Below are 17361 nucleotides of genomic sequence, written 5' to 3'. Positions count from 1 at the left end.
CTCCGGCACTCCCCAGTGAGATGAACCCAGTACCTCAGTTGAAAATGCAGAAATCACCGGTCTTCTGTGTCGCTGGCGCTGGGAGTTGGAGACGGGAGCTGTTCCTATTCGGCCATCTTGCTCCGCCCCTCCCAAGCAAAACATTTGTAATGAGAATGCTCCATTCCACCCTTCCTTTTGCTCGGCCTCTTCATCTGCCATTGCTTGCTTCTCCATCCCTGCTGTTGCAGATCACCCTGCATCACGTCTCTGCAGAGATGCCAGGGCTGTAGCTGGCCTTCCTGCCTGCTGTCGGCTTCTTCTCCCGTTTCCTCCAGCCTCTTTGGCTCACTTTTGCAAAGCTTGTCTTGCCCCCAAACCCAACCCCCAGCTGTTCTCCCCAGACCATTGTCTAGTGTCCTGATGTCCCCTGCTTTCACCACTCCACATGGAGTGCTCCTTAGAAATGTACCCAGGTCCTGGCCCTTCTCTGCCCACTGCCCTTCAAGGACTCACATCACTCGGGGTATAATCTAAAGATATGGAGGCCTACAATTGTGTAATTTACATTCTCGTGTCTATTGTCTCAGATTTATTATGAGTGCCCCCTTCCACCTCAAAACCCTCCTCCTTTGGACTATAAATTTATAAGGCCCTGTCAGTCTATCTTGGTTTACCTGATCCTTCATTGTGTGGTGCCAGCTGCACTGGTCTTATGGTGGTTCCCTGAACACACGGAACAGGCCCTTCGCTGCATTTGTGCTGTGATGGGCTCGGCGTGCACCCTGCCTCACTGCCATCCTGGCTCTTCTCAGACACCATCTTAGAGCAGACTTCCTGAGCATGCTGTTCAGAACGCCTTCCCGCTCACCCTCCTGAGTCCCCTCTATTTCTCTGGCTCTTATTTAAGACATTTATCATTTCATGACAGCCTCTGTGTATTTGTCTTCTGTTGCTTTCCACCAGATAGCAAACCCCTTGACTACAGAGACGTAGTCTGTTTGGTTCACTGTAGTATATTAAGCATTCTTTGAGTTGAATAACTGGATATTTTTTTCAATTGTTATTTTTGTATATTTTCCATAAGTTATTGGGGTACTGGTGGTATTTGGTTACATGAGTAAGTTTTTTAGTGGTGATTTGTGAGATTTTGGTGCACTCATCACTTGAGCAGTATATACTGCACCATATTTGTTGTCTTTTATCCCTCAACCCCCTTGAGTTCAGAAAGAAACCTCAGGTGCAAACAGTGAAGCTGAATAAGCTCTACTGGGGTGTGTGTGAAGTGGGTGCAGGGAGTCAGCTGCCCCTGCTTGTATGCTGAGGGGTCATAGCAGAGGTAATGATTGAGCAGCAGGCTACAGGATGAGTAAGGATGACCTGGGGTTGACTGCAGTGGGTGGGCTGCAATACGTTACAGCATGTGCAGCTTAGCGGGTCCACCGGCCTCCTTCTTGCAGGCACAGGACAGGCTGGAGAAGCTGGACAACATTACAGAAGCTTCCTAAGCCTTGCAAGATTTTAGGTTTTGTTCTGTAGGCTGTCCATGGGCATGAGGCCTCTGGAGAGTGCTGAGCACCCGGTTACGGTGGCCACCCAATGGTGGGTAACACGCTCTCTCCAGTTGCAGGTGGAGAATGAGGTGGACTGGAGTGAGCCCAAGTCGTGGGGAGAGCTGGGGGCTCCTGCACTAAGAAAAGATGAGGCAAGGAGAGGTCCAGGAGGGTGAGGAGGAAAGGGAGATGCAAACCCAATAGGGAATAAGAGAGGAGGGGGTGTCCAAGGGAATCCCCAGATGTCTGGCTCAGGCAAGCACAGTGTTTTTTAACATACAGTTGACTCTTGAACAACACAGGTTTGAACCCTGCAGATCTTACTTATATTCAAATGTTTTCAATACAAGTAACACTCAGTGTGTCTACCTCGTCTGCTACCTTTCCATCTCCTCTGCCTGACTTGCCTCACCCACCTTTGAGATAGCAAGACCAGCTCTCCCCTTCCTCCTCCTCCTCCTCAGCCTACTCAACGTGAAGATGACAAGGATAAAGACCTTTGTGATGATCCACTTTCAGTTAGACAATAGCAAATATAGTTTCTCTTCTTTATGCCTTTTTAAATAACAGTTTTTTCTCTAGCTTGCCTCATTGTAAGCATACAGTTTGTAATGCATATAACATACAAAAGAGGTGTCAACTGACTGTTTACATTATTGGTGAGGCCTCCAGTCAACAGTAGAATATTAATAGGTAAGCTTTGGGGGAGCTGGAAGTTATACACAGATTTTTGACTGTGTGCAGTGTGGTGCTCCGAGTCCCTGCATTGTTCAAGGGTTAGCTGTGTGTATAGAGAGAGCCTATTTGAGAAGTGGATGAGAGGAAAGTGATGAGTTTGCCTTAGAGATGTGAGTTACAGAGCCTGGAGGTGTCTGATGCTGAGGCCAGCTGTGGTGCTAGGCTCCCACCAGGGCACTGCCAGCCTGTGCTCCTGCCCATGCTGGTTTTTCTTATTTATTACCCTCCTCTCCACTGCTACCTCAGTTTCCTTGCTGTGCCCAAATCCTGAGATCCTTCAAGGACCAGATCCCTTCTCACCGCGTCCTTGGGATGTTGTGCGGGCCACGTGGGCCAGGGCAGGAAAGAAGCACCCTGTGGGCTCTCTCAGATGGCCAGAGGGGCCTTCTGCTTCCAGTCTCACCTCTGCAATGGCTACCTATGTTTTATAAATGAGGACTTTCGTTTGTTTAATACCTTTTCTTGTGCCAGCCACTATGGTGGATATGTGCCAGGAACTTACATGAGTGGTCTCATTCAAGTGTCTTTTCCCTGGGATACAGGAAGGGCAGAGGCTCCGGGAGATGGTGCCCGGCAGCTCGTAGAGGGAAGCCAGGATCTGACCCAGGACTCTCAGGTGCAGAGTGCCTTCTGCTGCCTTTCCTTCAAGCTGGCCACTATGCTGTAGCATGTGGGCATGGCCTCTGGGAAGACAAGACCGACCGGGCAGAGAGAGGACAGATTCTCTAGCACATTTCTAGTGTTGATGCCCTAATGGGAGTATGGACACCCATTGGGGATTCCAGGAGTCTGAGAAGTGAAGGTGATTGGTTAACAGGTGCTCTCCCCGGGGCTAGTGAATGCATTAGCTTTAAAATGCACTCTCAGAACCTGGCAGGCAGGGCAGGTGGGTCACTAGCAACCCACAGTGGGGAACGTGTGGATGAAGGATCCCTGGTGCATTGTGGAACCTGCCTCTGGAGCATTTCTCTTGAAGGAATCTCACCTGAGTAAGGTCAGATTGCACACACTGGATCCTAGAGGGGCCAAGTGAGGCAGTATTATGGACATTCTGTTGGAGATATGAAACAAAACAAGATCACAAACCCAGAATATGGCAGAGGCACATATTACCTAGGGGCTAGGGTCTTAAAGGAGGGCATTGGGGAAAATCACGCTCATGTTACCCCTGAAAATCTTTTAGTGGAGAGCAGCGTTGGAAAGTGACAAACTGGTTCTCTAGAAATGTACCACTGCATTACACAGTTTTATTTTCCCATACTTGGATGGGATCAGTATTTCTGCAGATGATCTCAAGTTGAAATTTGTGGCTGTGTTTAGATACCATGTATACTATAATTGCATGTGTAGAAAAAGCCAAATCTCCTTCTAGATGGATGCTGACACTGTGAGGGCTATGTGCAAATTAAGCCTGAATTGATGGAAAAAGTCCTTGAGGGACAGAAGTCCATTGTTAAAGTGATGGATGATACTGCACATTTTATTTAAATCATCTTTTTTTCTTTTGTCCCCTGCTCAACATTCACATTATTGTCATAATCTCTACTGGAGGGCATTCTCTACTGGAAGGTGGCTGGTTCACATCTCATGCTGTCTTCAGAGAATGGCTGGAAATAGTAATAATGTTAATGACAGTGGACACTTGGAAGTACAGGGAAAATATTTGGTTTGTACTATTCAAACCTGTCTTGAATTTGAGTGGGTACTTAATGAGAAATAGCTAGGTATCTTATAGACTGTATATTACGAGATAGCAAATTGTCTGTATCCAACCTGATGTTTTAAAACAAGTCATAGGTCACCTATTGTAATTTCAAAAGATGCATCTACCCTAGACCACAGTAAACTCTGTTGTGATTGAGATTGGGAGCTTAAATCAAACACCTAACAATGCTACATTTGCTTCATCTTACTTGGGTGCCAGGCAACCTTAATGATTATCAGCGCACAGCGTGTTACCTAGCAACAAAGCCAATTTGCACAAAAGAAATCAGAATAAGATCATGTTTTAGGACAGTAGTCTTCAATTAGAGAAAGAGAAAACTGCAAACATCTGATTTAGATCCAACATGCTCCCTATTAGTCTCCTGTATTACCACTTGGTTTCCTTAATGTGTAGCTTCATTAAAATGCGAGTTCAAGGGAGGTAGCATCCCTGCTAGAATCTTTAGAGGAAACATGTGTCAAGATTCAGATCATTACTGTTTTGCCCTTAATTTGGCCTAGAGAAGATAAGCATAGTCAAGAGAGGAAAGTCAGTGTGATATTGTTATGTAGTTAACGTTACCACTTAGAGTTCTGGAGTTCACCATGCAACTCAGGTTGCAGGCACATTTGTTTGATAGTAATGAGATCACAGAGGGCATTAGTGAAGGACGAGTAGAAGAGGGGACAAAGCATATTGATACCTGGACACTCCAACATGGAGTGTATGGAGAGATGGGGAGAAACCAGCCAAGCAGGCAAGAAAGAGAAACCAGTAGCAAAGGCAGAAGACAAAGACATGAACCAAGTCCACTAATGGTGAGGGTGTGATCAGACCTTAAATACTGTTGAAGGTCAAGTAAAATGAAGACTTAAAAAAATGGCCTTTGGATTTAGTATGTGGAGGGCTCTAGTGACCTCCAGAAGGTGATTTTAGTAGTGTGAAGGGAATGAAGGTCTTATTAGAGTCAATTAAAGAGAGAATGGAAGAAGAGAAATTGGCAGCAGCACATCTTAGGAGTTTTGCTGCAGAAAAAACAAAGAAATATGATAGTGTCAAAAAGGAAAAGTGAGGTCAAGAGAAAAAGTGCTCCTCTTCCATTCAAAGAATTCAAAGATGGGAATCACAGCAGCATATCTATACACAGATGAGAATGCCCCAGTAGAGAATGAATAATTGGATTGAGCTACAGAGCAGGTGGCTTGCTGGAACACTATTCTATATGGGACAGGGAAAGGGATTTAAACAAGAGACAAGGGGTTGTCTCTCCTGAGAGCACAGCAGGCTCACTTCCAATAGAAGGACCAAGGGCTGAGTCTGTGAGTGCTTCCATTAGCTTCATTGTTTTTCAAGGTAAAGAGTGCATGCACAGAAGTGATTATAAAGTTAACTAGTCAGAAGAGGAGGCATGAAATTGAGAGCTTGGAGAAGCTGTGTTTGTTAGCAATTACAAGGTCTAGGATGTTACTTGGTTGTGAGTAAATGGGATTGGTGGAGTGAAGGGAGGAGATGCTACATCAAATACTAATAAAATCTCTAAGAATAATGATAAGAGTAGAGCTGAAGAAAGAGACAGTGCACAAGAGCAGATTCAGGGATGGGTAGATGACAACAGCAGTGACACCACCACCCAATGGTGGATGATATGCTCAGATGACCTGAGATTCAAGGCTGCGGGCTTTAGCAGAGGTGGGGAAGGTCACGGTGAGACAAAAGGAGTCAACTGCCCCACATGGAGACCAAGTGAAGGAAAGAAATAGCAGTTATAGAACAGGATTTATGATGGGTATGTGTCCTGGCTCAAGCCTCTCTCTCCTGTCTTATCTGAGGTCGTTGTATGGTTTTCCCTGTACTTCAAGGACAGAATTTCTTTGTTCCTTGCATATGCTAGTCTTTCTCCCCCAAGTCCTGGCAAGTGCTTTCCTCTTTTTTTATTCTGGAACATACTGTTCAAGCATCCCCACTTCCCTTACTCTCACTACCCATCTGACTAATTTCATATGCCACTTTCTCTGGAGTCAGAGGGAATCCCTACAGCACCTGGGACTTTATCATTACCCTACTTACTTCTACTCTTATTATAATTTCTTGCCTATCTTTTCCACTAGACCTTGAATTTCTTGAATCAAGGATAAGATTTGATTTATTTCTCTAGCCCTAGCAGGTGGCAGGTGCCAGGCATTGTAGGGGTTCAGTAAACATTCCTTGAATAAATGAATGGATGATTAAAGAGCAGCATCTGAAATACATTCTCTGGTGCGCGATTGGGTCTTAATAGGAGAAAATATCTTTTCCTCCTTTCCCTGCTGCCTAGCAATGTTCTCAATTAGAGGATTATCCTGTCCTTTTGAGAAGGAATTTGGAAATGTAACTTTGCAAAACTTATTTGCTTCTTTTTGGTATGTATAAGATCAATAACTACTAGAAAAACCCTAGCCTCTAAATAACTTTAAAATTTAAAAAAAATTCAACAGATTAAAAACTTCTGGCCAGTGTTTACAAATTGCTGTCTTCTTTAATTTTTAAGTCTGCTGTAAGCATCTGAGCAATGCCCAGAAACCAGCAGAGTGGAAATAACTGGGCTTTGCAATGGGGTTCTCTCCCTGCCGCAATGATGGGTGTTCGAACATTGTTTTGCGGACATCTATGCCTCAGTGGCTTAGAGTCCTAGGAATGTGTCGTTCTGTGCAAAATAAGTCAAGGACTTTTACTTCCGTTGACCTTAGTGGGTATTAAATTCACTGATTAAAATGCCATGAGTGCTAATTATCTTCAGCCTCCAAGCCTGGTTCTGGGAAAACAGACATACAAGACAAAGGGGCTTGTTCTTGGGAAAGCTCCAGTCCATGTGGGGAGTGAGACACTTAACAGGTGCATATGATGCGTGTCACAGGGACCCAGTGGATGCCAGCGTGTATTCTGGCTTCAGAGTGCTAGTGGTTGAATGCAACTCTTCCACTTAGAAAGCTTTTGACAACATATACTATCTCACTCTTGGGTTTTCCAAATATAGTGTGGTACTAATGATGAGAAGACCCTCATTTGGAGGTTATGTGGATTATAATAATTTATACACACAAAGCACTTAGAATAGTACCTACTGTATGATACATGTCTAATAAATGTTAAATATGATTATCCAGGCTTGGAGCTAACATTTAAAAAATAAAACAAAGTGACTGGGATTTCCTCTGTGGGAAAGCGTTTATGAAATGAATGAATGATATTCTTCAGAATTATAGATTCTACAGTATTGTGATGTGATAGAAAGTTCTACTTTAAGTTGGACCTCTCCAAGACCAATGACTCACCATCTCCTGTGAGCTTCCCATAGCACGTTGCTTATACTTCACCTGTAACATTTATCTCATTGTGTCCTAATTGGATATATACACATGATTTCTCTAGACAACTCTGATTTCCTACAGAAGGACCTGTGCTTTGTTGCTCTTTGATACCCCTACCCTTATATCCAATATGCAACCAGCACCTATGATGTTATAGACCATTTGTGCTATCTTGCAAGAGTTTATAAAACACACACGAATGAAACAGGCTCATCCTCACTCCCTCCACCCTATCATTATCACCTACCACTCTTGGTTTCAGGAATTTAAACACACACACACACACACACACACGATAGGGAGCAAAATTGTCCATAAAACGTGTTTGTATATTGAAGTTCAAAGTGCATCAGAAAAACAGGCCTCCACTAAAAACAGAAGTAAAAATACAGAGTGAAGCAGATTGGTCAGTTTAATGTTAACCAGTTGCATAAGATATAGTAGAGAGCAGGCCCCAGCTTCTTTGTGTAAATTTGATTGTAGAAGCATGGTTGGTTCCTTTTGCTTACATCTTGTTTGACACCTGTGTAGTGGAGGTTCTGTGAAGGACTGCACAGGTGGGGACAAAGTGGCAGGGGGCCAAAAGTATTCCTGAAGTTCAATGCCAGGTGTATGAAGAGGAGGTAGGCTTCCAGCTTAGTTAGGGTGCACAATGAGGCAGCAGCATGGGGCCACCCAAGAGGATACCATAGACATCCCAAGTAGTGCCAATGGAAGAAATGAAGAAGGAGGGGTTTGAGGTTGAACATAGAAAGGTAACCAGAACATGCACATTTGAAAACATCTGACATCTTACTGACTTTTTTTCTTGTCTATTTGTCTTCTCTGCTGACTGATCTCTGGTTAATGTGCTAAGTTTGGCTTAATAGATGGACTTCCTCTACTAGATTGGAATCTCGCAGCTGAGAATGTGTTGGGAGATTGCAGGGCTAGACAGTTACCTGGTGAAATGAAAACATTTGTCTTCCTCTTTTCAATAGGGTGTTGTCCACATTGGGAACACCTGAAAAACAGGAGCATAAATTACTAGTATAAATTTAAGTTGAGATTTAACCAGCAGAAAATGTACTATAAGATTTGAATGAAACATTAAGTGCACAGAGTGAACACTAAACCCTAAGAAGTGGGCTTGAACTCTTTCTAGGTCAGGATGGGAAGTATTTGCATGAAATACTTACTTAGTCATCAGGCAGACAATGGGATTCACCCAATTCTTTGCTAGGGATTCTGGAATGTTCCAGGCCCCAACTATTCTTGAAGCTCAACTGTCTGGAACCTGTCAAATCCTCCTCTGACTGTCTAGCCTTCTCTCTGGTTGCAGAATGGCACAATGACTTTAGCTGCTGGCTATCAGGAAGGTAGAAACATGCCTGCAGCTCAGGGGAGAGACTCCACTTTGGTTTGAGCGGTCAAGGGAAGGTTTCAGGAAGGCATTGTTTAAACTGGGTCTCTAACAATGAGTAAGATGGTAAGTAGGTGATGAGGGCAGTAAGTATTCCTGTAGAGTTAACAGGGGCACAGTGGTGAGGGAAGTTATTTATGAGAAAAGAGAGTGGATCCCTAGAAGGGGGGTAAAGTTTCACATGGGGAAGGCTTTGCACTGGGTGTCTGAGATCTGGAACTCCCAAGACCAAAAGATCCCTGCAACAGAACAGGCGACTTGTTCTTACATGAATAGCAAATGATAATTTATACTTTGCACATGGCATTTCATTGGAACATCTGCATTAATCAGGAAGGTTGGGTGATCCAGATTTAGTGGACAGTGGGCCAGGGAATGAAGGGCTTCTCTGATGAACAGTAGAGCTGGGCCTGCCTTGCATCTTCTGACCACACTGGTGCATCAGCCATTCCACTATACTCCATACCCTGTAGAGGGATGCAGGGCCCTCCCTGGCAGGAGGTATGAGTGAAATGAGAGACATGCTTCTCCAGAGAGGAGACAATGCAAGTATTTCCAAGCACAATTCTGGACAGAGATTGCTGGTGTGCATCACGGTTAGTCCCTTGGTGTGATTCCATCTGAACCTGGAGAAAGTCCATGCTGCTGTGGTGAGACTCACATATGTGTGTAGCATCCACGCCTCTGTGATATATTTGTGGTTTATAATGATTTCAGTCACTGTTAGTCATTATTTCTGGAGTGAAATTAGAAGCAACGGTTTAAGGTGTTCAGGGAGAAGAGTGATGCTTTCTTCTAATTTCAGAACTCTTCAGGATGTGGACTTAACTCAGCATCAGCACAAACAGACTCGAGCGCTGTCTGGAGGCCTGAAGAGGAAGCTGTCCATTGGCATTGCTTTCCTGGGCAGGTCGAGGACCGTGGTTCTGGACGAGCCCACCAGTGGGGTGGACCCTTGCTCCCGGCATAGCCTGTGGGACATTCTGCTCAAGTACCGAGAAGGTAGGCACTGGGCCTTATTCTGCCTTCTCTTCCCACAATGTTGTATTGCAGGAAATACATCGCTATTATACGGAAGAACCTAGTTGTGTCCCAATGAGGCTACATCATCCTTTTCAGAAAAGCATAGTTTTTAAATCACTTATAGGGATATATTCATTAGATAACATCTCTATAGTGCTTAGAATTGCTTACTTTGTGTTTGACCTTTTAACTCAATAACAGCAATGACATTTATGTACATTATATATTATCGCACGTGATTTCAAGGAAAATTGTCTTCTTCTGGGAGCTTAGTTTCTTAGAAGAGGCATCCCAGATCATAGGACAAACATCCCTTGTCTCAGATGAAGAAATGAAGGCTCAGAGAGATGGCAGTTGATTTACTTGTAACTAACTACAGAGAAAATTTCCTGAACTGAGGGTGGCCGTTGAGCCTCTGGTCCATATTTCTCACATCTATTATTGTTTCTTTCCAATTTAGGACATTTGATGGGAAGTTACTAATTTCCAACTTCTGATTCTTTCTGCAATCCTGACAGCTCGGAAGCATTGCTCTATGTATTTTCGATGAGAATTCTCCCTTTTGGAGAGAAACATTGCAACAGTGAAACACATCTTGGTGCTGGTAAACAAGTGTAGAAGCATCAGTGGCAGGATTAATACAGATTCTTATAAAATGTTACTTTGCTTTTTCTTTCGCCTTTTGAGTATAAAATTTTCTTCTGACTTGACCTAAGGTCTCCATTTCCCTGGAGGTGAACTAGGATTTGCAAATGAAGAAATAAAGGAAAAATAACAAGAAAGAGCTCTCCTTTTTCTTAGCATATAGAGGGCTGAGCCCAGATGTCTTGGACCATCAAATTCTACCTTTGGAGTAGAAAAGACACTCCAGGCCGGGCGCGGTGGCTCAAGCCTGTAATCCCAGCACTTTGGGAGGCCGAGACGGGCGGATCACGAGGTCAGGAGATCAAGACCATCCTGGCTAACACGGTGAAACCCCGTCTCTACTAAAAAATACAAAAACTAGCCGGGCGAAGTGGCGGGCGCCTGTGGTCCCAGCTACTCGGGAGGCTGAGGCAGGAGAATGGCGTGAACCCGGGAGGCGGAGCTTGCAGTGAGCTGAGATCCGGCCACCGCACTCCAGCCTGGGCGACAGAGCCAGACTCAGTCTCAAAAAAAAAAAAAAAAAAAAAGAAAAGACACTCCAGTCTGTCACTTAAAGCTTAACCATAGGCTGGAGTCAGAAAGGAGAAAAATAACTAAAGGGAGTATAGAAGAACAATCTGTTTCTTTCTGTCCCACAATTTTGGTGGAATTATGGAAGGAGAAGACAGAGATAGAAGTGGGAAAATTGAGCAAGCAGATGGGACTTTTTGTTCCACTCTGGGCTTTGGCCTGGCCTGGGCAATTGCACTAAAGAAGTACAGGCCACATCTGTGATGCTGGCTCCTCAATCATGGCGCAGCCACATCAGAGTTCACGAGGCTGAGCAGAACTCCAGGACCCAGTGAGGCACCGAGGGCTGGTATTCCCTACCTTTTCACGCCCATGAACTTTGACACTGAAAGACAGGGCTTGCTAGGGATGCTGCCAGGAAAGTAGGGAACTCCTTGGAGCTAGCTGGCTGGAGGCCAGGGCAGAGATTCAGCCATCTGCAGTCAGCAGGACCTGCTGTGAGGCCTAGACAGCCCGGAAGCACTCTGCTCTGGTCTGACCCCTTTGGAGTCCAAGCTACAAATGCCAAGATGGGGAGGGGGACAGTGCCATGTGGTCTTGGTGGGCACCCAGACACCAGAGGACGCTGACCACATGATACCCAAAGATTTGAACCCTTCTCCATTGCCACGAGATCACCAAGACTCCTGACTCCATTTACCTGAGTGCCCCTTGGGGAAAGATACAGAAAGGGCGGAAATGGGAAACTGACCACCACTTCAAAAGACTGATTAAATTTTGAGATGAAACGATTTAAACTGGATCAAACAATTTGTGCGCTACCCTGGCTGGGGACTGATGCAGAAAATCAATGGGAGATAGAAAAATAGATTACATTGTTTCTGCACCTGTGAATTGCGGTGCAAATTAAATACCACAAGCCCACTACTCTTGTTTAGTTTAAAAATTAGAGCTGGAGTCTCAAAGCTTTAGCTGACAGAACATTTTTGTAATGAGCACAAAGGTTATTTTAGACAGAAAAATAGATACAATGAAAGTCTCAGAAACAGACAGTTTTCTTCAGTTTCTGTTGTTACAAACCAAATATTTTCTCACTGCCCTTCACTAGTTAGCAATGTATTTTTTTTTTGGCTTTGGAGGACTTTTTTGAAATCGTCCCTGCACTGATTGAAGTGCAAAAATCAATAGCATGTAAGTGATTAGATAGGCGGTATTGGAAGAAAAATGTGTTTTCAAGAATCAAAATGTATAGCCATTTCTGAAGCGGCCCAAACCTCTAGGTAATCATACAACTCTGTGAGACAGATCTAAGGGCTGTGCAGAAACAAACACTTCCTGCTGAGAAGAAAGAGCTCTTCTGTCAGAATGCCAGTGCACTGGGGGCTCAGTCTACCTGGAATGTTGTGTGTGTTTCTTGCTTAGTTATATACAGTGAGGGCTCTTGATCAGCCCTGGTACCAGTATTTCTGTGTCTCCCATGGAAAAATAAATGAGGAAGCAAAAAATACCAGTGAAAACTGGCACATCTCAACTAAATTTCTGTCCTGGGGTATGTACTTGCTCTACAAATCCCATGTGACCCTGCAGAAATGATCAAATGCTTCTGAGCTTCAGTGTTCTCGTTTGCAAATAGAGACAATTGTACCACCTCATAGGATGTGAGAGTGCACAGTTGTATGTGAAAGTGCACAGCTCTGTATCTGCCATGTGGGTGCTCAATCAATGACAGGTTATCGTTATTATTATTAAAATAGACAAGGGGTGAATGTGGGAAGCGCAGCTTTTGGAGGAACATATCATCTGAATCAGAGAGAGAAACAGTCAAGCTGTGTCTTGGGGAAAACAGTAATATTGCTCTTTGAGGCAGGGCGTGGTGGCTAATGCCTATAATTCCAGCATTTTGGGAGGCTTACATATAATACCTATTAATAATATAATGTACATACCATTTAAATAGTTGTTATATTGGGAGTCCGAGGCGGTGGATCACCCGAGGTCAGGAGTTCGAGACCATCCTGGCCAATATGATGAAACCCCACCTCTACTAAAAATACACAAATTAGCTGGGCATGGTGACACACACCTGTAGTCCCAGCTGCTTGGGAGGCTGAGGCAGGAGAATTACTTGAACCCGGGAGGCAAAGGTTGCAGTGAGTCAAGATTGTGCCACTGCACTCCAGCCTGGGCGACAGAGCGAGGCTCCATCTCAAAAAAAAAAAAAAATGTCTATATCTATATATAGCTCTCTAAGGCTTTGGATATGTCTTGGAGTTCCTTAACAGCCACTAAAAAGTTATCAAGGGTCAAATCCCTGCAAACCTAATTGAAATTCTTTGAAAGATTTTTTATTTATTTTCCCAGCTTCATTAAAGTATAATTGACAAATGAAAATTGTGTATTTGTGGTGTACAGAGTGATGTTTTGATACACCGTTGACTCCTTATATACATGGATTCTGCATCTATGGGTTCAAACAACCTCAGATCAAAAATATTCAGGGAAAGGCCTAGCATGGTGGCTCATGTCTGTAATACCAGCACTTTGGGCGGCCAAGGGAAGTGGATCACCTGAGGTCAGGAGTTCAAGACCAACCTGACCAACATGGCAAAACCCTGTCTCTACTAAGAATACAAAAAAAATTAACCAGGTGTGGTGGTGCATGCCTGTAGTCCCAGCTACTCAGAAGGCTGAGGCATGAGAATCACTTGAACCCAGGAGGTGGAGGTTGCAGTGAGCTGAGACTGTGCCACTGCACTCCAGCCTGGGTGACAGAGTGAGACTCTGTCTCAAAAAAAAGAAAAAAAAAATTCAGGGAAAGAAAACCAATAAGAAATAATAATACAGCAAACAAAACAAAACAAAACAAAAAACAAATAAAAATAATAGAGTATAACAACGGTTTGTTTTGTTTTGTTTTTTTGTTTTTTGTTTTTTTTTGAGATAGAGTCTTGCTCTGTCTCCCAGGCTGGAGTGCAATGGCACAATCTTGGCTCACTGCAACCTCTGCCTCCCGGGTTCAAGCAATTCTCCTGCCTCAGCCTCCCAAGTAGCTGGGGTTACAGGCACGTACCACCACAACTGGCTAATTTTTATATTTGTTAGTAGAGACGGGGTTTCCCCATGTTGGCCAGGCTAGTCTCTAACTCCTGACCTCGGGTGATCCACTGCCTCGGCCTCCCAATATAACAACTATTTAAATGGTAAGTACATTATATTATTAATAGGTATTATATGTAATCTAGAGATGATTTAAAGTATATGGGAGGATATACTTAGGTTATGTGCAAATACTACGCCATTTTACTTAGGGATTTTGGTATCTTCAGGGGTCTTAGAACCAATGCCCCACAGATACCAAGGGAAAAATGTACCTATACATTGTGGAATGATTAAATCAAGCTAATTTACATGTGCATCACCTCACATACTTACCTTTTGTTGTTGAGAGCACTTAAGATCTAATCTCAGCAATTTTCTGATGTATAATGCATTATTACTAACGGTAGTCACCATGCTGTACAATGGATCTCTAGAATTTGTTCATCTTGTGTTGTTGAAACTTTGTATCCTTTAACTAACATCTCCCTCCTTCTCCTCCCTCCCGGCTCCCCGCCCCACAAGCTCCTGGCAACAACCATTCTACTCTTTGCTTCTCTTTTGGGAATTTAGATTCTAGTTGACTTTTATTTTTAGACTTCATTGTATGGGAACATATCATCTGAACTACATGATAGCTCTAATCAGAGTATCTAAACTGCCTTTAATCCTAGATCAAGGATTATGCAAATTTTCTTAGCCTCAAAGGTCTAACATGCAAGGAGCTTGGCCTTGGACTTGGGGACAGGGACATATATTGGCAAGAACTGGTCATTGTGGACCTTCAAGCTCTGTTGCTGTTGGGTCTACATTCCATAGTTTCTGTGTAAATGCATCCTTTTTTTTTTTTTTAATGTATTGAAAGTCTTAGTCTTTTAAGCTGTCTCCTCTATTATTGTTGTTTTTTCTACTTGTATTTTGTTTTTAATTGACACATGATAATTGCATATGTTTATTTATTGTTTTTATTTTTTCACTTTTAAATTCAGGGGTACATGTGCAGGTTTGTTATATAGGTAAACTTGTTTCACAGGGGTTTGTTGTACAGATTATTTCATCACTCTGGTATTAAGCCTAGTACCTATTCATTATTTTTCCTGATCCTCTCCTTCCCCTCTCCTTCCACCATCTGGTAGACCTCAGTGTGTGTTGTTCCCTCTCTGTCTCCATGTGTTCTCATCACTTAATTCCCACTTATAAGTGAGAACATGCGGTATTTGGTTTTGTGTTCCTGCATTAGTTTGCTAAGCATGATGGCCTCGAGCTCCATCTACGTTCCAATCATGGGTTACGGCGTGATGTTTTGACACATGAACACGTTGTGTAATGATTGAATCAGGGTAATTAGCGTATTCACCACCTCAAACATTTACTTGAGTAGAATTAAAGCCATGTTTAGCCTTCTCTTTTTGAACATTTACCTTAGGAGCAAGAATCAATCAATGTGTTTCTATTTATTAAAATGGAACAGGTTGAATGGGGCTCAGTGGAAGCCAATGGGGAGTGTCGAAGCTAAAAGCAGCAACATCTTTTTATATAACTGAATCAACTTCATCAAAATATCTTCTAGTTTCTATGGCCTCTGCTCTGCTAAAGCTAAATCTCAGGCTTTTTCTTTCCAAGCAAAAGTCGTAAAACTTGACAAGATGCTAGAATGTTTAGAGAAAACATTTGAACGTAGTATTTGTTTCTGCCAAAGGAGGCCATGTCCACTGGGCTCAGTGATGTCTTTCCTGCCAGGAACACCCAAGTGCCCCTCCACCCTGGCTCCCTGTGCCCATCACCCACAACGTACTCTCCTCTCTGTGAGTCATGGCTGCTGTTAGCTTTTCCAGGGAGGCATTGCATGTTCCGACGCTGCTACTTGGAAGAATGAATACATGTGGTTACACTATCCCTGATTCCAAAGGGTATCAATGTATACCATGGCCATTTCAGACCTCTTTTTTATGATTGAATTCTGCCTTAACCCAGTGCTATGATTTTCTTATTCAATTGCACTTCCATAAAATACAGCCTTCTCCCTACGTACATCTCCCTGGTCATCCAAAGAAGAAAGAGGAGGGCCAGGCACAGTGGCTCACACTTGTAATCCCAACACTTTGGGTGGCCAAGGTGGTGAACTACCAGAGGTTAGGAGTTCAAGACCAGCCTGGCCAACATGATGAAATCCTGTGTCTACTAAAAGTACCAAAAAAAAAAAAAAAATTAGCCAGGTGTGGTGGCGCTCGCCTGTAGTCCCAGCTACTCCAGAGGCTGAGGTGGGAGAATTGCTTGAACCTGGGAGGTGGAGGTTGCAGTAAGCCAAGATGGTGCCACTGCACTCTGGCCTGGGCAAGAAAGTGAGACTCCCTCCAAAAAAAAAAAAAAAAAATTGAGGAAGAGAGGACTTTAGTATCTGAGGAGAGAGACATCCACCCAGCTTTTTTTTTTTTTTAATTTATTCTCTCTGTTCATGCAGTGATCTGACTCTAAGTCAGAGAGAACAGGGGACTGTACAACCACTCTGTGTTTTGCCCCACAGTTTCACCCTCCGTGCCTGGCAGAGCACCCACTTTCATTCATGGAGGTGGGGATGGGAGATCCGTGGGAACTACCGTAGAGGAAAGAGTTTCAGGGCCTCGAATTGGCAAAGTGGGCTTGACTAAGTCCTTCCTGCAGGACACACTCAATTTTTTTCAGTTTGAAAATTGGTGAGGATCTTTAAATTGTGCCCTGGATCTACCATCCTGAGGAAAGAAGGGAAGGTCCTCCTGGAACCTTTGTCCTCCTGGTCCTGATGTGCCCTGTTCTTGGACCCAGGTCGCACGATCATCTTCACAACCCACCACCTGGATGAAGCCGAAGCGCTGAGTGACCGTGTGGCCATCCTCCAGCACGGGAGGCTCAGGTGCTGCGGTCCTCCCTTCTGCCTGAAGGAGGCGTATGGCCAGGGGCTCCGCCTGACACTCACAAGACAGGTAAGGAGTGCAACCATTCCATCTCACTGAAGTCCCATTCCTGTCTGTGGCATGAGAAACAAGTGACGACAGTTACATAGTAGTAATGTCTCAGTGGAGGCCTTCTGTGCACGATGGCCCACATGCCAAAATGAGTGCCCCCAGGCCTGCGCAGGGAGCAAGCCTCTGGGAACCCAAGTATGCCTTTTGACTGCCAGGAGAAAATACATGAGGAGTCAGAATTACCTGATGGATAACAGGAGCTGCTGTGAGTGTCAGCGCCAGGAAGTACATGACCTAGGTATTCTAGAAATATTTTTCTTCTTTCTTTCTCCTCTTTCTTTCTTTCTTTCTTTCTTTCTTTCTTTCTTTCTTTCTTTCTTTCTTTCTTTCTTTCTTTCTTTCTTTCTTTCTTTCTTTCTTT

At 43.8% G+C, this 17361-nt stretch overlaps 1 protein-coding gene across 1 annotated transcript in view; it reads left to right on the top strand.

Moving 5' to 3' along the window:
- The window catches only part of ABCA13 (ATP binding cassette subfamily A member 13), a 505863-nt gene that overhangs the window by 241636 nt on the left and 246866 nt on the right, over window positions 1–17361 (top strand). Inside the window, exons 39-40 of the mRNA XM_025379476.1 lie at window positions 9530–9726; window positions 16801–16958. Of these exons, the coding sequence (XP_025235261.1) occupies window positions 9530–9726; window positions 16801–16958 (355 nt within the window). The remainder of the gene's footprint in view (window positions 1–9529; window positions 9727–16800; window positions 16959–17361) is intronic.

This window comes from Theropithecus gelada, chromosome 3 (assembly GCF_003255815.1).
Source record: "Theropithecus gelada isolate Dixy chromosome 3, Tgel_1.0, whole genome shotgun sequence".
In the NCBI taxonomy this organism is placed as follows: Eukaryota; Metazoa; Chordata; class Mammalia; order Primates; family Cercopithecidae; genus Theropithecus; species Theropithecus gelada.
This window is presented reverse-complemented; position numbering and strand designations above follow the sequence as displayed.